This window comes from Aspergillus saccharolyticus, assembly GCF_003184585.1.
Source record: "Aspergillus saccharolyticus JOP 1030-1 unplaced genomic scaffold BP01scaffold_47, whole genome shotgun sequence".
Taxonomy (NCBI): domain Eukaryota; kingdom Fungi; phylum Ascomycota; class Eurotiomycetes; order Eurotiales; family Aspergillaceae; genus Aspergillus; species Aspergillus saccharolyticus.
In genome coordinates, this window is record NW_020290657.1 from 109,122 (window position 1) to 124,800 (window position 15,679).

The following is a 15,679-nucleotide window of genomic DNA, read 5'->3' on the forward strand; positions in this document are numbered from 1 at the left end:
GACCGCTGACAGTCATCCAAGCACCGAACTTAAGTCACTCTGATGCAATGCAATAAGGACCTTGGTGACGCCGACCCACCAGCTCCTCGCTATAAATACCCTTAAACCTGCACAATCTCAAAGATTTCACAGCTACATCTACTCCGGAAAGCATGCAATTGAACATATCATACATATTCATTCGTCAATCATTACCAGTTGAAGCACAGCCCGCTATGCTATTCTAGTCAAAAGTGATAGCCGCCTTGATGGCAGACTTGTTCTTCATGCTCTCCAAGCACTTCTCCCACTCCTCAATCTTAAAGACCTTGTTGACAATGCCCTTGACCTTAACCTTGCCAGAGTCCAGGTAGTCAATGGCAGCGGGGAACTTGTACACCTCGGAGAAACTGCCCAGGATGGTGATCTCGTCGCCGACTATGAACCATTAGTAATCACACTTACTGCAGACAGACCAAAGAATGACTCACAGATCTTGCTAGGGGGCCAAGAGACACGGTCCTTGTTGGAGTACACGCCGTACACGACGAGCTTACCACCGCGGCGGACATAGTTGATCGAGTCCTCCAGGATCTTGACGCTACCGGTAGCCTCAACGACAATGTCGAAGCCGTAGGGGTTCTCGTCCTTGAGCTTCTGGAACTGGGCGCTGGGGTCGCTACGAGAAAGAGCAATGTACTCATCACCAGCCTCGAGGGACTTGGCCAAGTCCATCTTGAGACCCTCAGGGGCAGCAACGACGACACGGCAGCCACCGCACTGACGGAGCAGCTGGGCCAGGATCTAGAGGGGTCAGACCAACTCGATTGAACACATGGAACGCGAAAGACTTACCAGACCGGTGGGACCAGCACCGAACAACAGGACGGACGAGCCCATCTTGGGGGCGATCTTGTCGAGACCGTGAGCGGCACAAGAGGCGGGCTCCAGGAGAGTGGCATCCACGTCCGAGAGGTTCTTGATCTTGAATACCCTGCCAGCTACACTTTGTCAGTCAACGTCGTGGCGGAAAGAGATCGGGTGAGCATACCAGGGTAGGCGCAGTACTCAGCGAAGCCACCGTTCATGGTGACACCGTGAGCCTGGAAGTTCTCACAGAACAGCTCATCACCTCGGCGGCAGTAGAAGCACTCGCCGCACAGCTCAGAGTTATCGGCCACAACACGTTCACCAATCTCGAAGCCCTTGACCTTGGAGCCGACGGCGGCCACAACACCCACCGTCTCGTGACCGGGGACGAGGGGGAACTTGGCGATAAATTCGCCCTCGTGGATGTGCAAATCGGTACCGCAGACACCGCACGCCTTGACCTTGATCTGTTACGAGTCAGTGGAGATTCAAATGACTCATTGTGCATGAGACTTACCAAGACATCGTTGTCACGGATAGTGGGGAGGGGAACTTCGGCAATGCCGTGCTTCAATGGCTCCTCGTAGCTATGCACGTTAGCCTTGTGGCCTCAAGACATCAAGTTGTGACTGCTCGTGACCTACCGGAGGGCCTTCATGGTCTTGGGGAGGTTGGAAGCCATAGTGTGTGTGTGTGAAGAAAGGATGGAAATGGGGTATCAAGAAAGACAGACAATCAAGCGGGATAATTGCAAGATGTGTGTGGGAAAGAGGAAGAGAGGGATGAGATGAGTTGAAGAACGAAACATGATCAAGAAGGGGAATGTGAGGCTATTTGAATACGGCCAAAAGTCACAGAATGGAGGATGGAGGGGGGTCGAAGCAGGAAGAGGGGAAATGGAGTCAGAAGGCCTTGGAGCAAAGGAGTATAACTAGCAGGTGGGGAACTGGGGACAACCACTCCATTGCCCGGTTGAGTGAACCCGAGACAGTCCCATCTCAGTCTGTTTGTCTGGATTAACCCTGCCGGTTTCATGCATGGGCTGACAGGCTGTGTCAGTGCTGTATCTGCTCTTGTCACGCTTTGAAAGTAAGTTAAGGGGAAGATTCAGAAGATATTTCCGATAGTTATGAGCGATGGTCGGAATGTCTTTTCCCGTCTGACTACAGGAAAGCTACAGCATCTCGGCCCAACAAGATTATACTGACAGCCCGACTGAGAAGTTGACATACAAACAGACCAGACACTACGGAGTAACTTACGGGATACTACACGCGAGGTGAAGTGTCGGTACCTTCTCGGTACCCCGAAAGTCTAGTCTCGGAGCAGCCACGGCCAGGTACCGGGAAAGTAGAGGACTGATTCTGGCGCCATGACTTCATCCCGCCCCGAAAAACTAAACCACTAAACCAACTTAAAAAATCTCCCCACCAAAATGACTTCATGGCTTCACTTTCCACCCCACTTTCTCTCGCCTTGCCTTGTTTGACTGGCTTCTTCGCTTTTCCTCCAGTCTCTCCTCCTCGTTCGATTCTCTTCCCCGTTTCCATTCCCGACCCTCTAACCTCGTCAGGTCCTGATTCCCACCCTCGGTCGGAGGCATACCACGATCCCGATGATTTCATTCGACTCTCCCTGGCTCTGCCTTTCCCGTTTTCCGGCGAGAAGAACAGATGAGCCGAGAAAAGAGCGGAGGAGCGATCCCTAACAAAGAAAAGATGGGGTAGGCCAAACCTAACCCGTCCGGAGGGATCTAGATGATTCCAATGCAACAGACTCACCGCTGCTCCACCGCAACCGCGCTAGTCAGTACTCCTGGTCGCCAATGGGTCCACGTCTCCCGACACTGTCGCTCAGTCGGATTCTCAGACGTCCACTGATGGGAAGGATGGGACGAGAGCATGAATGCCATCCATCCCCTCTCCGGGGTGATGCATGCAACACGGACAGACGTGTGTGCACGTATGCACTGGCTAAACTGCCTTTTCGGCCAATATGTGTACCAAACACGCCCAGGGGATCAAGTTAAGCGAGGTTTAGAGAAGACAAAGTGACCACTGAAAGCCGATTCTGCACAACAGGGAATAGAGCTACCTAGCACATCAACATGTGAGACGGACTATCTCCGACGAAATCCCTGAGCCAGATTTCAGTCAAAGACAGCCAATCGGCACACCAGATCTATGCTCTTGTTGCCTTCACTGTACGGAGTACAACAAAGCACGGGCAATGACTGTCACGGCGACCGGGGGTGCAGAGAATCAGTTCTCATGTGGTCACATGATCTCAGATGCTGACCTGCCGAAGCCTATCAACAGGAAGAAGGCTGAAGCTTCATGTGAGCTTTAATCCGGTCTTTTCACTTCTCACGTTTAGCAACCCTTGTCTGGGATTGTGGGAGCATGTACACTATAGTAATAATCGTCGTATTTCCAGCAGACTACTCTAATGGCAACTTACCAGGGAGTTTTCAAAACGCAAGGGACAGCCGCAAAGCCTGCTACCCTGCAAAACTGCATTATGAACATTCCATGAAGCCAGCCCCCCCCAGGTTATTAGTCTGACCGAGAGCTTTCATTTCCGACTTCACGTTCTTTTTCATCAGCCAGGATGAGTCTGGATTGTCTTCCGTCTGAGCTTGTTCTATACCTGGGGCAGTTCCTTAGCCCTAAGTCGCTCGCTGTGTTGACAGGTTCAGCAAAGAGGTTTGCCCTGCTTTTGTACCCGCAGCTCTATAACGATTGGATTCAACTTCACTGTGCCAGTCCGGTCACATATCGCTCCTCCTGGGGTAACACCAAGACCTGGACGTCAACGTATGCAATTGGTTTCTTCTCCCAACTCCCAGCCCATCTGCTTCGAAGCCATCTGCTTCGAAGTCAACACGTCTCTACCCTAGTACATCACTTCGCAGGAGCAGGGAATTTGCGACTGCTTGAGGCTCTGATCTGCCAAGGGGCGAATGTCAATGCAAAGAACGAGAATCGAGTCGTTCCGCTGCATATAGCAGCTTATCAAGGTCATCTACATGTCGTTCAAGCTTTGTTACACTTTGGGGCAGATATCAACGCTGTCGATCGTTACTGTCAGACACCATTACATACGGCAGTTCGAGGAGGGCATCTGGACGTAGCCGCGCACTTGCTTGCGTTGGGTGCCGATGTATTCACAAGTCACGCGGACGGGGCATCCCCATTCGAGATGGTCATCATCCATGGTCTAACGGACTTTTCGAGGATCTTCATCTCTAGTATCACCAGCACTAAGGGCGATATCAACACGCCTAGTGCACAGGGGTACACAGTGTTGCACTTAGCCTCCTGGCAAGGATACATTCCCATTGTGGAGTACCTGCTTTCCCACCACGCTGATCCTCTCAAAACGACCCCCACTGGCGACACAGCTCTGAATCTAGCCTGTAAGCAAGGTCATACAGAAGTTGTAAAGCTTCTCCTAGAGGCGGCGGCCGAATCGCGCAGTGACATTCTGGCTCCAAATATCCGAGGTGTTACTCCCTTCCACAATGCCGTTTCCTGCGGCTGCATATCACTAATTGAGTTACTTCTTGACACCGGTAGCGATCTCTTGGCTGTGGATATCTATGGCAAGAGTGCCCTCGACCGAGCACTGGATGGCCCGAAAGACGTGTTCCAACTACTCCTTCGTCGGGGTCCGACCTTCTGGCCGGAGCATCGACTGCAAGGTCGACTGCATCTGGACTCATTATGGTCACGGCTCTCAACAGAGTTTGGCTGGCAAACAGTCACTCGAATTATAGAGATTGTGCGCACCGGTAGAGCTGTGGTGGACCTATCCGCCCCATTTGACGCAGAGCGCACCATCCTTCATGTCGCAGCCAACTGGGCATACATGTTTCGCAGATTTGAGAAGCTCGCTCTGTCCTTGGTCAACGCGGGTGCAGACGTCGACATTGCAGAGCATGGAACGGGGGACACGCCAATTCACATCCTACTGAGCCTACCGAATCCGCTCGAGAGCAACAAGAGGATTCAAGCTGGGATCATCACGAGCATGATTCATGCCAGCAAGGACCTACACAGAACTAACAATGTAGGAGACAGCTATCTGCATCTTGCAGCTGCATGCGGTGCTGCCGACATAGTAAAACTGCTTTTGACTAGGTTTGAGAAGGGGCCGCAACCTGTTACTCCACTACATGATACCTCGCCCGATGAAGTGGCGAGCTGGGAGACTTGGCCGCGATTATTCGACATTGACACTGGCAACTCGAAGGCGATGACGGCGCTGCACCTGGCCGCACGCGGAGGACATTCTCAGTGCATACGGCTGCTACTGGAAGCTGGAGCAAGCCCTTGGCTTCTGGACGATGCAGGTAATCCGCCCGTGCATTATGCCGCCTGTAACAAGCATGGCGTGACGGTGGATCATTTTGCTCACCTGGGCGCGGCTTTCCACGAGCACTGTGAAACCTGTGCAGGAAACACTACGCGATGGAAGCAGAAAAAGCAGACCCGGAGCAGTGTGACTGATTGGGATGCAGGCCTGTGGGACATTCCGTGCCTTTTTCGAGTTGACGAGATGGAATAAGATAGACTTTCGAGGTCATTTCTGTCTGCTTCTTTCATTTAACATAAGGTCTCGCAACTTGTTTCTTGTCCGGCGCATTGATTGTCTGTACCACTGAAAATCTCAGCCGTAAGACGATTATACAATATGCAGACTCTTATATTCAAATAGTTCTGAATGGTAGATGTCATAACCACGAAAGTAACTTACCAGCTCCGAGCTAACTGAGTACCTCCGCACCGAGTCCAAGCATTCTATCGAAATTCCCATACTTTCATACCTGGCTATGCTGTATCGCATCAGCGAAGCTCTCACTCCGGTGGTGATCCATGCATGTATCGTACTTGAACAGCGGTATTTCGATATGATGGGCCGAAGGCTTCAGCGCATATACTCGCCATTAAGCTCAACAACTGTTGCGAGATTACGGGTCGAGTTCTCATCACCCGGTGTTATCATCTCCCAACCCTGTTCAGGAGTTATGTACTTCTTTCTCCATTCTCCCTGGCACATGGCACACAGTATGGTCATTGCCACCGTCGACTTTGTTGAAAGGCGGAGATAGCCTAATTATGGACTAATACAGCTTCTGGAGATTGCACAAGAAGCTTCCGTTCACGCTACCCAGATCATTCTCGTTCTTCACCGCAAAGCTTCTACCTTGCTCTTTCTTCAAGAGATTCACACAGCCAAATCGAACATGCATGTGTCTCAAGTCATCGCTGCTACTCTCGGTCTTGCCATTGTTATTAATGGTCTGCCCTCATTGCCCCTGAATGCCCGGGGAAACGACGTTATGAATGGCTTGACCAGACGTCAACAGGGCAACTACGCGGAGGCCGACGAGCTCACCAAGCGTCAGCAGGGTAACTACGCGGAGGATGATGAGAGTGAGCAGTAAGCTACGGGCACATGAACATAGTTGCAGTCACAATTTCATCGGTGCGGTGTGCGCAAGGGCTGTGCGCAAGGGCTGGAGGTTTAAGTTAGGCTTGGCCTGGGTCATTTTAATGTTTCAGAATGATATGGAAGGCTGTGTGGAGTGTTTCGAAGTATTAAGAGTCTGGCCGTGCGTTCAACACTCACGGACTAATGGCTTTAGAATTTTCAAGACTAGTCCTTGTGAAACTACCTCCATGTTCTGTCTGTAGTCTCGATAGTATTCGCGCCCAGATTGCTGCTAGCTTCGTGTAGGGCGCGTCACTACCTCGGCTCACGCTGCCTTCTCGACATGCCTTGAATATTGAGTCTCCTTAATCTCCGAAAGCTATGCAAGCTCTCAAGTAGCCATATTTCCGGAAGCATATGAATATGATTCATGCAACCTGAATGAGTGCTGTAGTAAGGAGCATGGGACTGACATTCTCGTGACGATCAAGCTTCGGTCGCCTTATAGCTACAGCAATTGCCAGACCCTTGCCTTGTCAAAAGATCGCGGCCAATAAGAGATATGTACTTTTGCTCCCCCCTTCTTTCTAATTATCAAGTCCATATTCTCAGAGAGAGAACCAGAGCACCGACCCGCGCGAGATATAGAGAGAAGTGGAAGTCCGTCCTCCAATCCGGCGTATGCCGCTCGTGATCCCGGAATCAACCCGCAAATTATTCGCTTGTTAATACTCGACAAGGCAAATCCAAATTCCAAAATCTCTTGCTCTGTAGGACTAAGGGTCCAGTTTTTATGAATAATAATAGTCTCGCGCATATCCAGGACTTTACCCCTGAGCATATCCTGTAGTTCCTGTGCCATATGCTCTCCGAGATATGGGTATAGATAACTTAGCCAGTCCCTAGCCTGAAGCTGAACCCCGTTCCGCCAGCGTTTTGCCATATCAATAACGATCTCGTCCATTGGACTGTTCTGATGTGACGAAAAACTTCCTGTTCTTTTTCGTAGCCGACTGTCAATCTGAAGAAGATAGGCACATCCACGCATATATGGAATCAACTCCGCATACCAGTCGTTATAAAACTCCTTCTGCGAATCAAGTATATCCATTCCAATCCGCGGACTGGTTCCATAAGCACTCAGCGACGCATTCAGTCTGTTGCGCAGATAGTCTTCCCCGCGGAGTCCAAACCGATATGGAAGAAAAGCAGAGTAAAACTGTGCAAGCCCTATCTCGATGCTTAATATTAGCCTAATCATTCCGCGAATTCATGTGCTACTGGTTCCTCTGCTGGTTGTCCGCTGGTTGTCTACTCACCCTCAGTAAACCATCCGTTATCATACCCATCTGGCTCTGGTCCCATCATCACAAAGCTATGAATCATCTCGTGTGAGAACAAAGCCACAAGCTCCTCGTCCGCCTCCTTCCAGCTGTCTTGGTCATACTCAAGGACGTAGCTATCGAGGCATGAGTGCCCGCCAAATCCACGAACCACCCGTCGAATGAAAATTCGATATGAGGTGTTCTCGTCACTGCGAAAGAACGCTGCTAGTCTTGGGAATAGTTGGATGTTGTACTGATTCAGTCGCCAAAGATTATCCGGCAGCGTGCCGAACCAGAACACTTGAGTGGTGCTTGGGGCAGCGATAATCTTTTGATTACCAGCCACAGAGACAGAGTTCCTTGCGAGAGCAATGCACCCCATATCATCATCGTTCATAGTAGCGGAAGCAATACTCTGAGTGCTGCCGTTAGGATAACTGTGAATTGGCCCCACCATGAAGACTGAGTTGGCGATGACCATTGCATCCCCGATCTTCGTCACCGACCCCGCGGTCCCCTCGCCGAACGACCACACGGCGCGTGTCCCGGCTGGCGCGCGGGCGATATCCCACGTCACGATATAGTGGTACATCTGATCCTTTTGTGCCGGACGAGGTAAAAAATACCGGCCATTGCCGATTAAACCACCTTGATCCCTGCGAAGATCCACACGGGGGCCGATCGGAGTCTTGATATCCACATGTCGGGGAGAAACGCTGAATTTCAATTGGATATCTCCTATAGTATCCCGGTTTACGCGCCATTCCTGGTCCGGCCCCTCTGGATTCTCGGTCGAGTTGGTGAAGTAAAGAGGCAAAGGGCCAGCGGCATCAGAGGCTGTTATATCCCCTTCGGTAAATGGATTAGCAGGAACGTTACCGTAGTAGGTTTCGAAGAGAAAGAGCGGGTGGTGGGTGGTGCAATTGGGGCTCTGGAGACTGAGGTGGATGGAGAGATGACTGGCCTCGTGTTTAGCTGTGAAGTGAGGCGTGATGGTAACTTTAAAAGTACTCAGTTTAACTTTAGCTGGTCTTTCGGGGCAGTAGTTCATCTTTTGAAACTCGTGTTGACTGAAGTCTACTCTGTAGGAACTCTGAAATCACGCGGGTAAGCTCTTGGATCCGCTGTTATCACGTTTCACGGAGTATATCTTGACGATTGTCTTCTAGGTTCTGAATTTGAGCACCGCAGATATTGCCGAGTATTTAATCCATCGGCGGTTCTGTTTGCTAGTATGTTTCATACCCGGGACTCGGGATATAAGCACTAAGGGCCAAATCATATGCGCTTCAACAATTGGCATAACATAATTCGCGCGACAGGCTGTCTCTGCCTCCAGCTACTAGGTTATTTGACCGACGAATCCACAACGATAGCGGCAGGCAACTTAATGGTCAGCAGACCGGGACCATCCGGACCTCCGCTGACCCCGCTTGGGCAATCTACGCAGAGCTGCACTACTCTTTACAGGATGAGAGAGTATGCGTCTTATAACATCGCCATATTCTCCCAGTATCAACGGTCATTACGTAGACTATAACTTGAAATACATTGATCATAGAAGAAGAAGTAGAAGATAAAGAAGAATCTTATATAGCTGATTATATGACAAGGCGCATTCAGGAGTCGTCCAGCTGCTAATTATATAGGTTGAAACCGTTTGGACACTGAATTTTGTCTATCTAGCTATTCTTTTGTTCTTATTATATTATCCACATCTAGTCTCCATCACCCTAAAAAGAAGTTGAAAGTCTTGGTCTACTATACTATCTGGATAGGGTTAGCATAGTGGAGCTATATCGGTCAAGGCTGCGCCTAGCCGAGCAGAAGATTGGGGCGTCGCTTCCGACCAGAACATCAGGGCGTTGCTTCCCACCAGACTTGAGTTAACCTAGTCTAAGTTATGCAACTTGTAGTTACTGAAAATATAGAGAATCATGATCTCGAATCAGACTAGGCAACCTAACTTACTACTCTGGTAGTCTAGTCAGGTCATTGATTCACAAACCAGCTTTGTTTCTCTTATTCTGCCCTGGAACAAGGAAGGGAAAATGCTTAAACTGCTCCGCAATCCAAGTCTTCCAAGTCTTAACTGTTGCATCGGCTGGGATATGTATAAACCCGGGAACTAGCTCTCTTCAATCAGCTTGCTCAACTCCCCAGATCGGAAGACTTTACGGAGGAAATTTGATATTGTGATCTGGACCTGAAAACTCTAGTCTAGCATCCCGTAATTCAGATTCAAGGTTGGGGGAACCGCCATTTCCGGCGAGGAAATGTGGACATTCTCATGGGAGAACGGAAGAAGGCCCCAGTATCCGACATGGATCTGATGTGGGTTGTCGAGAATAAACACGAACTACCCAATTGGGATCCCTTTGTTGAAAGTAAGGTCATGCTAGCTTGTATAGAGCACTTGCAGAGCTTCCTTAGTCATGGCTCCGCTGGGTCTGGTTCACTGTCATCTCCGCGTAGTGTGGGATCGAGGAGAGGAGAGGGGCCGCGATGGACTCGGTAGAGGGGCCAAAAAGGTCTGAGGCGGACACGAAGCCTACAGTTCGTGTGCTGGTTACCAGTGACTTGGTGGACACAACGAAGAACTTGTTGCATTGATCCTGCAGATTCTCCACAACGTTGACAAGATCGATCTGTATCAGAATACCATGCTTCTAGAGAATCCTAATATTGTTTCACATGTGTCAGTTTATCCATCATTGGCTTGCCATCCATGGGTTTCTGACCGTGGATTGCCTATTCCTAAGAGCTCCAAGATCCCGGCGGACCGCATTGCGCCGGCTGCCAGAATCATCTCTTGTCTGGCCTGAATTCCTCGACTTCCAATCCCGGCGTCAATTTCAACCATCTCAGCAGCAAGAGAAACTTGCCCGTTAGTTGGATTTACTCGCTCTTGAGGTAGTAGGGGGAAAGACTATCCCAGGTCCAATTATTGTTCCCGAGGGCCTGAAGGACGTCGATCTAAGCGCGTTCCGTGCGTGCGTAAGCGGCACCTGATTAAGAAGAAATATTGTTGCGTTTAGTCACATACGCTGTTTCTTGAGGATGAAAAAGCCGAGCAGATAGCCAACCATACCTCGCACTTGTGCCTCCGAGCGCCCTTCCGGCCCGCATCACCTAGCGGCGGTGGCCGAATTTCTGTTCTGTGGTCTGATATGCCTAGTCTAGCGGGCTGTCGTAGGTATAGTATAGACGCGTTATATCCGTGACATTGGGGTTGTTGAGCTCGATTTGTCTCGGTTCGATGATGAGAACACAGACGGCTGGATCTTCCGACAGGCGGTTGGCGACCGTTAGGCCCGCCGTGCCGCCACCGATAATGATATAGTCATATCTGGTAGCTGTCGCTGCGTTTGTGGCTTTCAGGACTGTGATAAGTGGTAGGATTAGCAAATAATGTATTATTGAAGTTGAGTAGGGAGTGGTGGAGGTGATGGGTCTGATGAGTATCTAGTGAAGGGGGTGTCTGCGAGATCTTTATAGATAGATAATTCTAGTGGATGAGAATCTCTCCTTAGTTCATTATCTTACCCCATCCGTTTTCAAACCATGATTGTATGTATTTATGCAAGTAGAGATTGTTCATGTGACGTAATATCGCCCGAGGAAGGATGCAGCAAAGGTGTGGAGGATGAAATCACATTCGCTGCAATGAATCGAACAAGTGAGGCGAGAGGCTGTCGAGGTTGAGGCAGGAATGGATATCTTCTCGTAATACTTGCTATACGGAATGTTATGCTATGGATTTATTTCATGCATAATCATATATGACTCCGAGTCTAGCAGTGGGAAATTTGCTTTCTATTCCTTGGCAATCTTTGGCTCATGAGGTGTATATTGATCTACCCCGGTTGATCCTCTTTCTCTTTCTTATTCCCAATCTCCGTCGCGACTTGTTGCTTTTCTGGCAGAAACGATCTTCTGCAGAGAGCCGGTTGCAGTTACATGGGCAGTATAAGTGTAATAGACATTGGGATAAAAGCCCAATTAGTGTAATGTCAATGCGAGTAGAAGCAATGCGACCCGTCTCAGATCATTGATCATACTAAGATAGTGCTGTGGATTGGCCAGTATGCAGTATTTCTAGGGGAAAGGATTATCGTTGGTGGGTCCGACCTCCACAGTCATGCCGACTGTGGAGAAGAGCTGCTTGCGTTACCACATTTAGTATGAACACCAGCCAGCTGCAGAATTGACCTGAAGTTCACCCAATTTATCTCAAAATTCTCAAAGCGAACTCACATAGCTGGTCAGATAGAAGGCTACGGACGAATAGCCTCGATACTTGGCTTTATCTTATCAAATGAGACATCAAGTTTGAGTCGGGCGAAAATTTGTACGATATTTTCCAGCTAGGAAGCGTCCGAATCATCCGTCTTGAAAGTGAGCTTAATTGGCTACCTACAGAATATTCCATCCTTTTGCCAGGCACTGTGAGACGACGGGTACTAGACTCCGGCTGATGGTTTGTCTGAGTGTCTCTTCGTCCCAGGCCTCCCTTTCACCCTGTGAATCAATAAAAAGAATATGCACGGTGCTGCCTAAGGCTCCATCGACCAACGCTCCCCAACCTTAAGTGGGCAAAGCCTGAAGAAACGTTCGAATTCGAATCTTGACCACTAAGGTTTCGGGAGTGGGTACGTGCTAGTGAACCCCAAATCGACAAAATAAGAAGCTCTGTAATTTCTTGCTTCAACATCGCCCGGCAGAATCAGTGCGTTTTTTGCGATCTCGAGTTTGGCGCGAATTTCTGAGAGGTCTGTCTTTCTTCAAGGGGAAGGAACAAAATCCTTCACAATAGCCCATCGCGAGACATTCGATCCCAGGACTAGTCTCAAACGCTTACATGCTGTGCTAAGACATGCAAGCTGGTCGTCAGTTAGGATATCCAACCATGACACCGCACTGCTCTAGTCCCATTCAGACCCAGATCGTACAGGCGAGCAAAGGCACGGCATTCCCGGCTAAAGGAACCAAGGGGTTTTGCACTTGCTGGTGGACGGGAAACAGTGCTTTCGGAAATCCCAAGGTTTTGAACTAGAGTATATCAATATTCAAAACAAGACTTGTTTCTTACTAATGAACATAGATCTATGTTCTTTACCGGAAAGAGAACACAACCCCTTCTTCCACATTAGAAATATATTGAGGTTGTGAGATTTCATCTTCACGAATTATTTTAGCAACGGGTATTTCTTGTAAGCACCATCATATTGCAAAGCCTGAACGTTAAGAATATCCTCCAACACACAAATGATAAGGTATTCTTTCATGGTTGTCCTAAAGATGTTTGGTCGTTCTATGGTCCAAGAGGCGGTAAACCAAGAAAGGTCCAGTGATGCTCGCGCAAGCAGCTTTTAGAATCACTCCACAGAACTCACCCCCTCATTTGACGATGTTTGACTCTCGCTGGAACAGAGACTTCAAGGTTTTGGCCAGGTTATTGACTGTTGTCTCGCGGCCATGACCCGTCATTTGGTCTCAGGGACTGACCATGAAGAGCGAGGGGAGTAATTTAGCTCAAGGCAGTAATCCTCCGGTCGCCAAACCGGAGGAGGAAGGAGTCAACATCTACAACTGCCGATAACTTGGAGCTACACGGTGCCAGCCCTGCTGCTCATGATATCTTGGGGCACTGATACCCAGCACCGTTCCGGGACTCGATTCGTCCGATTCGGACGATCATTTAATCTGCAGGCCTTGGATACGGGATGATACGCGTACACAGCTCCGAACGGGCGCAACAATCACGGCACCTTCCGAAGCAGGTACACTTCTGCTTAAGTCGCGTACACCCACGGCGACCACTGTTCCCGTCGCGTCCTCCGCACCCTTGACAGCAAATGATGAATCAATGAGAGTCCGAGACAGCAGACTCGCATTCCACGGACCTTCTTGGTGAGGGTAAGACTGCAGCAATCGGATCGCTCGCCACCGCTGCTCGGGATCAACGGTGCGCTTCGCGATGGCATATAGCTGTGGGACAACGCCGATGTCCAGGCTAATTTGTGGGAGATCTGAGGAATCCTTCTCGCACTGCTGAATCTCTGCGGCGAGAGCCAGCATTATCTCGAAGTCATCTGTGAACTCATGGAACTGCGGCTTTCGAGTCAATATCGGAAGGCTGAGGAGCGCGTTCCTAAGCGCGTGCGCTTTAAGTTGGAGAAGCTTCAAGCCTCGGTTTTCTTTGGCGGTGAGCACCCGGCCCGGTTGATCGTTGAGACTGGTCGTTAACATCAGGAATAAGCTCAACCGATGGATAATGCGAGCTTGCTCACTGACTGCTGACTCAGACTCGTCGTAGCCCTTGATAGCCTGCCGTCGACAGAACCGAACCACAGCACCGGCGAGCGGTTCCATAATCTGACGGACTTCTGAAACAGTCCAGCGGCCATTCTCGACGTTTTTGCGCGGAAACATGTCAGAGTAGAGTGTGACATCATCATCATCATCGTTTATTACCAGGATTGGTCCTTCAGAGCCAAGGCAGCCAGCCTGATTGTCAAGATGTGCGAAGGTCTGAGTCAGGGAGGGCTCTAGTGGTGTCTCGACACCACTCGCTACTTTGATTTGTTGGTCTCGCAGAATTCTGAGGCCGCTCCGCAGGTGTCGGAAGGCGTTGTCGTAGTGTCCTAGGGTAAATTCTGCTGCCACGAAAAGAAGGCAGCACAAGAGTACTGTGACTGTGTGCTGTGGATCTTGGGATGCGTGTCGCCGCCGAAGTTGCTGGAACGCCCGACCCATCTGCTCAAAAGCGAACTGTTGCCAGCGCCGGCTCTCGGTCTTGGCCCTGGGTATTAGGCTTTCTCTCTGGCGCGCTTGGACGCCACAGTGCACGGCGCCGAGCGCAATGGAAGCGTGGCAGACAGCCGGATCAGCATGGCCGATCTGCAAGCTCAAAATCTCCCAGAGAACCGAGTCATAAAATCCGGTCAGAGTGGGAACGGTGCAATGCTGGAAGAAGCTGAAGCCGCGTCGCTTCTCTAAGGTTAAAGCAGCCAGAATGCCAGGTGCTGTGAGCTGAGGAGTACCAGCCCTTGTAGCGAAGAATGGCTTGTGAGAGACTGGAGGCAGATCGTAACCGTCACATTGTCGCCCTGTTGAGGTACATCGTTTGCACGCCCCGGGAGATTCGTCGCATTTGACACGACGTATCTAAACAGGCGGAGGATCCAGGGTGATAGACAAGTTTTAATGCCTCTAGTGCAGTCAAACATTGCAAGAACTAAAAGGACAGTAGATAAAAGATATATAGATCTTGAGTGGTTGTAGAGCATTATTAACCTATAAGCAAGACCTCTTTGGTAACTTTGATTAGAACTTGGATTGACATTATTGGTGCTCGAGGGTATGTCGACATTAGGAATTTGGGTTTAAACATAAAATAATTATTCAAATAGGACTTAATGTTTTTTGAAAACCAGGAAAATAACGGGCACACCGGCAAGACGAAAGTCAATAGTAGTGTACAGTTTATTTGGGTCACATGACTCAATCATGTAAACTCAGACAGGACTCAGGGTAACAATCAGCTCCCTTAATGTTTACTCCCGGAGTAATCCAAGATTGCTTAGGGATTGCTAGGGATTGCTCAGGACACGCACTTCTATGCTCCCCCCACGCTCCGGGCCGCTCAGTGAGCAAAAAGCGGCGCCAAGTTCGACCTAAAGCAGAAAGGGAAACTCGCTCGATTTCCGCAGCAATCCAGTTCGTTAGTGCGTGTTCAATGAGTGATCGGTGAGTGCGCAGGAGTGCTACAGAAGAGGCACTCACTCCACTCACGTGCTGCAAGGTTGCAAATCAAACAGTTCGGTAACTACGTACCTTAGTAACTAGTAGTAGTACTAAGTTATCACTGACTGCGCTCCCCTCCTTCATCCAACCGCGGCGGCGGCAGTGCCGCAAGAGCACGAACGATCATGTGTGCTCACAACACTCTGTACTTATCCCAGCTCTGCTTGAAAGTCTCACCACAACGCAGGAAAATAGAAGAGTATCAGACAGAAGAAAACATATTCTGATTACTACCTATCATTCAAGTTATTATTATTATT

General features: G+C 49.7%; 3 protein-coding genes across 3 annotated transcripts; all 3 read right to left on the reverse strand.

The window, feature by feature from the left end:
- Positions 1–223: 223 nt before the first annotated feature.
- On the reverse strand, positions 224–1,531 carry BP01DRAFT_369067 (zinc-dependent alcohol dehydrogenase family protein; the record flags this gene model as incomplete). Its single annotated transcript, XM_025576533.1, has 6 exons — positions 224–417; positions 471–783; positions 835–980; positions 1,031–1,316; positions 1,367–1,436; positions 1,494–1,531. 6 exons carry the CDS (start codon positions 1,529–1,531, stop codon positions 224–226), a joined length of 1,047 nt encoding a protein of 348 aa, XP_025427419.1.
- Positions 1,532–6,670: 5,139 nt separating this feature from the next.
- Positions 6,671–8,752, reverse strand: BP01DRAFT_168727 (uncharacterized protein). The gene is made up of 2 exons (XM_025570755.1): positions 7,605–8,752; positions 6,671–7,515 (listed from the first exon to the last, which is right to left on the reverse strand). Exons 1-2 carry the CDS (start codon positions 8,659–8,661, stop codon positions 6,794–6,796), a joined length of 1,779 nt encoding a protein of 592 aa, XP_025427420.1. The 5' UTR covers positions 8,662–8,752; the 3' UTR covers positions 6,671–6,793.
- Positions 8,753–12,820: 4,068 nt separating this feature from the next.
- BP01DRAFT_395103 (uncharacterized protein) lies at positions 12,821–15,546 on the reverse strand (the record flags this gene model as incomplete). Its single annotated transcript, XM_025578372.1, has 2 exons — positions 12,821–14,722; positions 15,486–15,546. The coding sequence occupies 2 exons, from the start codon at positions 15,544–15,546 to the stop codon at positions 13,308–13,310; spliced, it is 1,476 nt and encodes a 491-aa protein (XP_025427421.1). The 3' UTR covers positions 12,821–13,307.
- Positions 15,547–15,679: the final 133 nt, after the last annotated feature.